The sequence below is a fragment of the Microtus ochrogaster genome, chromosome 5 (genome assembly GCF_000317375.1).
Source record: "Microtus ochrogaster isolate Prairie Vole_2 chromosome 5, MicOch1.0, whole genome shotgun sequence".
In the NCBI taxonomy this organism is placed as follows: Eukaryota; Metazoa; Chordata; class Mammalia; order Rodentia; family Cricetidae; genus Microtus; species Microtus ochrogaster.
This window is the reverse complement of record NC_022012.1, coordinates 51,848,824-51,855,271: the sequence shown is the minus strand read 5'-3', so window position 1 is coordinate 51,855,271 and position 6,448 is coordinate 51,848,824. Positions and strand designations below refer to the sequence as shown.

The following is a 6,448-nucleotide window of genomic DNA, read 5'->3' as shown; positions in this document are numbered from 1 at the left end:
ATCAACACTGGTGTGTTTCAGCAATGGAAAAGCAAGGTATTTGTAGCATCCACAATGTAGGATGTGGAGAGAGAAAAAAATGTCTGGAAGCCATATTTGAGACATAAAGATTATTAAAACTTTATATGAATTATGGCTGAACAAAGCAGGTAAGCAGCATCCTGTGACAAAGGACCAGATAGAAAACTACCCCAGATTTCCAGCATACTCTATGGGCTACAAAGGTCCTAGAGTAGACAGCTGAACCAAGAGCACACTCCGTCTGGTGACAGAGAGCCAGCCTTATCTTCACAGCACTTTGATCCACCCTGCTTACTACAGAGACAAGAGTTTTATAAATTAGACTACTCATGCAGTGACATCATCAGTTCAGCATGCACGGTGTACGTGGCATGTATATTAGTTCAGCCTAGCTGACTTAGAGAATGCAGGAAGCGCATTCTTGCCTAGATAACACCAGTTTGCCCCAATCCCAGCGCTCATGGAAGGGAGTCAGTGTTCCTCCAGACGGTCCTTATTGAAACATCCTCGTCTCTCTAAGTCATGTTTCACTGTTTCCTTGATTTGGTGGGAGTCGTGGGAAAGAAAGGAGGATGTTTCAGGGACATGCTGAGGCTCTCCTCTCCTGCAGGATGATACAGCACTGAGTGGGCACTAATATCTTCGAATTACATATCTGTATATACTGAATTCCTACAGTGCTTAGGACAGAGCTCAGTTGGTAGGGTAATTGCCTGGTATACAGGAAGCCCTGGGTTCAATCCCCAGCACTGCATAGTGAAGCATGCTTTTATCTCCAGCACTAGGAAGACAGACACAAGAAAACTAGAGTTCAAGATCATACTAGGCTATATAATGAACTGGAGGCCATCTTGATTACATGAACCTTTGTCAAAGAAGAGGAGAAACATCCCTACAACTCAACTAAAACAGACACAAAAGACATGAACAGAAGGCCATCAAAACAGCTCTGTGGGTAAAGATACTTGCAAGCCTCATGGCCTGAGTTTGATCACCAAGATTCACATTGTGAGTAGGGTGAAGTCACCTTAAGAATTGTCTTCTGACCTCTGCACATGTGCCACATGCACACACATATATACACAAAATGAATGAATAAATGTAATTTTATATCTTTTTTTCAAGATAGGGTTGTTCTGTATAACCCTAGCTGTCCTGGAACTCATTCTGTTGACCAGACTGTCCCTGAACTCACAGAGATCTGCCTGCCTCTGCCTCCCAAGTGCTAGGATTAAAAGTGTGCACTACCACCACCTGGCTAATAAAAATGTTTTAAGGAAATGTCAACAAGAAGTGATACATATGGTCAATAAGCTTTTAAAAACGTGTTTAACATTTCTAACCAATGGGGAAATGCAAATAGAAACCACAATGAGATATTACACACGCCTCGAGGTGACTATCATTTAAAACAAACAAAAGAAAATGGAAAAGGTAGTGGTGAAGATGTGCAGAATCTGTCCATTGCATGTGAGAATGGGCAACATAGCAGGCCCCTATCTCATCTCCCAACTTAGTTGCTTTTTTTTACTTTTTTAAATTTATTTATTTATTATGTATACAATATTCTGTCTGTGTGTATGCCTACAGGCCAGAAGAGGACACCAACCCTCATTACAGATGGTTGTGAGCCACCATGTGGTTGCTGGGAATTGAACTCAGGACCTTTGGAAGAGCAGGCAATGCTCCCAACCACTGAGCCATCTCTCCAGCCCCCTTAGTTGCTTTTTAGTTGACTGGCCTCAAGGCCATTTCATCAGCCATGGACCCTTGACTGTTTCAGCTATGAATGTGAGTGTTCAAACACACACCTAGAGTGAAATGCTACTTGGCTTCTGAAAGGAAGGAAATGCTGACGTGCTGTCTTGAAGACATTAGGCCAACTGAAGCAAACCAGTCAGAAGAAAGAAAAAGAACAAATAGAAGGTGCTTAGAATGATCGAATCCATACCAACTGGCAATAGAATGCTGGTTGTGGGGGAGGAGTTGGAAAGGAAGGAAATGGAGGGTCATTGTTTTTGTTTGTGTTTGTTTGGGTTTTTCTGAGACAGGGCTTCACTAACAGCCCAAGAACTCACTATGTGTGGCCCAGACGGTTTTCCTACTTGGGACTCCCAAGTACTGTAATTATAGGTGTTGGCCACCATGGAGGGTGAGAGTCACTGTTGAATGACTTTAGGATGCCATCTCAGGAAGATGAAAAAGCTCTGGGAAATGAATGGTGGTGAATATCCTTAATGCCACTAAACTGTATGCTTAAGATAGTAAGTGATAATGCATGTCATGTGTATTTATATGATGTATATCTTACTGCAATTGGAAAACAACTTAGTGGTGAGTGAGATAGGATCTTGCTATGCAGCCCAGACTGTTCATGGACTTTCAGCTCTCCTGACTCAGCCTCCTGAGTCCTAGGATTAGGGGCATGCCCCAGTGTGTGTGTGTGTGTGTGTGTGTGTGTGTGTGTGTGTGTGTGTGTGTGTGTGTGTAAAACAAGACTGGCCTGGTGCATTCTGGAGATGTGTGGAGATTAGATATCGTCTACATAGTGTGCAGAACACATGAGAACCAAACTAATTCTCTTTCCTTTCCCAAAGTTGCTACTTTATTGATTTTACTTCATTCACACACAAGAGTTAATCCGTTAGACGTGGAAATCGTGTAGTGATTTACACTTAATGATGACGATTTATTAATAACAAATATGGATTGCCACTATTACTGCTAAAAAGCTGTGCAATCACACACACACACACACACACACACACACACACACACACCCCACAGCATATACTCAAAATCTCAAAAGTTTGGACAGAGAGGAAAGAAGACTGGAAAAGCACAGGGCAGCAACGCGCTTAACTGTCAAGTGTTTAGACCCTAAGATCCGCATTAGCTTTCAGAGCTGGCCATGAACCAACACCGCAGGGGTTTTATCGCTAAGGTTTTCGCTGTGGGTAAAAGCTTGCTTGACTTCTGAGATTCCAGATCTGAGCAACGTGGAGCAGTTGCCTCCTCAAACCTCGCTCTGTCCTGGTCCCACCGCGGTAACTGCGGAGCGCTCCTCCCGGGTGAGCTCTGGACTCCTCTCTCTCCCACCCCGTCTCTCTTCTCTTTCGGCAGCTAGCCAGCCACAGCGCCACACAAGCAGTACACTCTTTTAGAGAAATCGGTGTCCTCAGGAGGTGAAGATCGGTGAGTCGTCTCCTGCAGCTGCTAACGCCGCCGGGTCTACGGAACCCCGGCTCCCGAAGGTGCCCGCTCACCGCGCAAACAACCTCCTCTCTGTTCCTGCCGGCTGCGTGTGCGAGGCCAGTTGCTCCAGGGTGCCTGGGGTGCCAGGGTCGGGTCGGGTGACTCCCGGAGTGCGCCTGCCAGCAGGAGGGCCTTGGGCTGGAGGAGGCGCGTCCGGCCCCGCCTCTCCCTATTCCTCCCCGCAGCCTAGGAGGCCGGGGTAGCCGGAGCTCGTCGGGCCCGGGGCCAGTCCACCAACTCAAGGCGTTCTAGACAGCCATGCATCCGGCGGCTGCTCCGGCAGCCGCTCCGCCGCCCAGGTGGCTACTCATAGCCCTAAGCGCGCTGCTGTTGCTGTGGCCGGCAGCCAGAGCCTGGGAGCTCACGATCCTGCACACCAACGACGTTCACAGCCGGCTGGAGCAGACCAGCGAGGACTCCACCAAGTGCCTCAACGCCAGTCAGTGCGTGGGCGGCGTGGCGAGGCTCTACACCAAGGTGCAGCAGATCCGCAAGGAGGAACCCAACGTGCTGCTACTGGATGCCGGCGACCAGTACCAAGGCACCATCTGGTTCACCGTTTACAAAGGTCTTGAAGTGTCACACTTCATGAACACCCTGCGCTATGATGCCATGGTAAGAAGAAGGTTACCGGGGTAGGAGCCCCAGGCCCAGAGGGAGGGGCTGGAGAACTCCCTAGTACCCTGGCAGAAAAAGGATTCACAGATGAGCAAGTAGAATTCGACTCAGGCCAGTGTGGCGCGTCGATGCAGACCGCGTCCCTTGTATGATAGTCTTAAACTGATGTTTTTGGGGACCCACGGTGAACTGAGCATTAAAAGAGGGATCCTGCCTACGGAATGATTTAGCAAGGGGAGGGCAGGGTGTAGGTAGGGACACTGGAAGTTGAGGGCTGATGACGGATCTGTCTCCTCCACATCTCCATCTGCTCGATCATTCAAAGAACGTCTCATCCCCACTTTACTGAAAGGGACATCGGGTAAAAAAAAAATTTATTCAGGCCACCAGGGCCCCAAGGGGGAGAGGGCAGATAGACACCACACCCAATTGGCCCTGAAGTCTGACCACTACAAACTCACCTTCTTAGGTAGATATCCAGTGTGACCCTATGTAAGTTGTTTATTTGGCCTCAGTGGTCGAATCTTCTATAAAATGGAAAGAAAACTATTTACCTCAAAGTACTGTGTGCACACAATATGATCTCCACGTTTGTTCTTGCTGCTCCCAGACACTGCCACGCGGGTTCGAGGAAAAAGAAATATCAGAGAGGACACAAATGCGGAGAATCTGGATTTCAAGGGTTCAATAAAACCCTCTTGACTGTAGAGATTCTAGAAGAGCCCAACTTGAGGGATAAGGGATCTGGGGGTGCAGCTGGATTTTTAGAGTGCTTCCTTAGAATTCCATTGGCCCTGTGCAATCCATAGCATTGTGCAAACTAGATCTGCGGGCCAAGCCTAGGCGAGGCAGGAGGGCCAGGTGTGCTGATGTAGACAGCCAGACTAGGGAAAGGGAGATTCTGTCTCAAAGGGAAGGAGGAAGAGAGAGATCTTAAAAAGTTCAAATTTAATGCTGGGCGGTGGTGGCGCGCGCCTTTAATCCCAGCAGACGGATCCCTGTGAGTTCGAGGCCAGCCTGGTCTACACGAGCTAGTTCCAGGACAGGCTTGATAGCTGAAACGAAACCCCCGTCTTGGGGGGGGGGGGGACATGTTTAGTCCTTACTTCCCAATACTCTGTCGGAAATGTGCGTTGTTTGTTGAGAAGGGGCGAAAAACAATCAAATGTAACCGAGATGTAAAAACTAATCGATCCACCACTCACGATCAACCTGGTGTGAATTCCTAATGTAAACGATTCTGCGAGGTGGGAGCGGGGGCGGGAGGGGGTGAGAACAATCACCACAAAAACATAAGAGCTTTGAAAGAGAAATAACAGTGTGGGTAACCAGAACTCTGTGAAATCAGAGGGCGCGGAAGGGAAAGGAAGGTTCCCAAGGCAGAATACCCGCTGTGTACAGGAACAGCACAGAGGTCAGAGAAGGGGAGTGCTCCCTCCCAGCGAACGCTGCTTTAGAGGTTCTAAAGCAAGGGCGTTCTAGGCCCCCAAGCCTCCAGAGCTGATGGAGGAAGACCCTGTTTCCGAAGCAGCTTGACAGAAGAAGAATCGCAGGTCTCAAGAGCTCTGTGGTCTCTCAGCCCTCTTTTTTTTTTCCACCGCTAGGTCTGCTTGAAGCTCTGTAAGCAGTATGGCAGTGCAAACGTTTACATAATTGGATTGTTAACTAGCTCACGTCTCTCCTTCCCCCAGAAGGGTAGGATAAACACTGTAGGAGTTTGTTTTGATTTCGTGTATAAACCGCCACTTTGCAGCATTTCCTCTTCCTAACACTCTTCCCCTCCGTTGTGTAAATATTCCTTAGTAAACATGGGTCCCTTTCTAAGACCTCACCAACTCACTCTGCTGCTAGGTGAGGCCACAACAATGTGCTGTAAGTTGGAGCTCTCGTCTTCTTACAAATTTCCCTCAAAATAATTGGACTGGGAAGAGGAAGCTACACTGACCCGTGTCAAGAGTGGGAGGAAAGGGAAAGACAAAGTCCGTAGCTTTCCATAGCTGCCATCAGAATTTATCTGTGGGATGAGTTGTGGGTGAGTTTAAAACACACGGATTGACCTGCATGAACACGAGCTATCATAGCATGCAGCACATATCAATAATAAATATCTTACAGAGCATTTGCACATATTAATACTAAAGCCTGAGGTTATTGCTCTTCTGTTATAAAATCCCCCGGACACCTGCTATATCTTGATTCTGGGATACTTGGAGACCCCATCAGCGTGAACAGCTCTAAAGGGATATTTACAATTCACTAAAGCCTCGGAAATTAGAGTAGGAGCCTTGGACATAGTTTGTATTCTCGAGCCTGCCACACTCCCAAGAGAACTGCTCTGATGGCTGCAGAGGACCAGGAGGAGCTTGAAGACCCCCCCCCCTTGGGCCCTGATGCTGGCAGAAACTGGGAGGGGATGACAGAAGCATCCAGGTGGTGTAGCTGTCTATCCTAGTGGACGGACTAGTGTCCCCTGAGGCATAAGAGGAAGACACACCAAGCTATTACATAAAATAGCTCAGCGGTCAGGAAATCACAGTACTGATTTTTTTTTTTT

The 6,448-nt window shown here is 47.9% G+C and overlaps 1 protein-coding gene across 1 annotated transcript in view; it reads left to right on the top strand.

The window, feature by feature from the left end:
- Window positions 1-2,792: 2,792 nt before the first annotated feature.
- Window positions 2,793-6,448, top strand: part of Nt5e (5'-nucleotidase ecto) — a 53,493-nt gene continuing 49,837 nt past the window's right edge. The window contains exon 1 of the mRNA XM_005347533.3: window positions 2,793-3,891. Coding sequence (XP_005347590.1) covers window positions 3,535-3,891 — 357 coding nt within the window. The 5' untranslated portion in view covers window positions 2,793-3,534. The remainder of the gene's footprint in view (window positions 3,892-6,448) is intronic.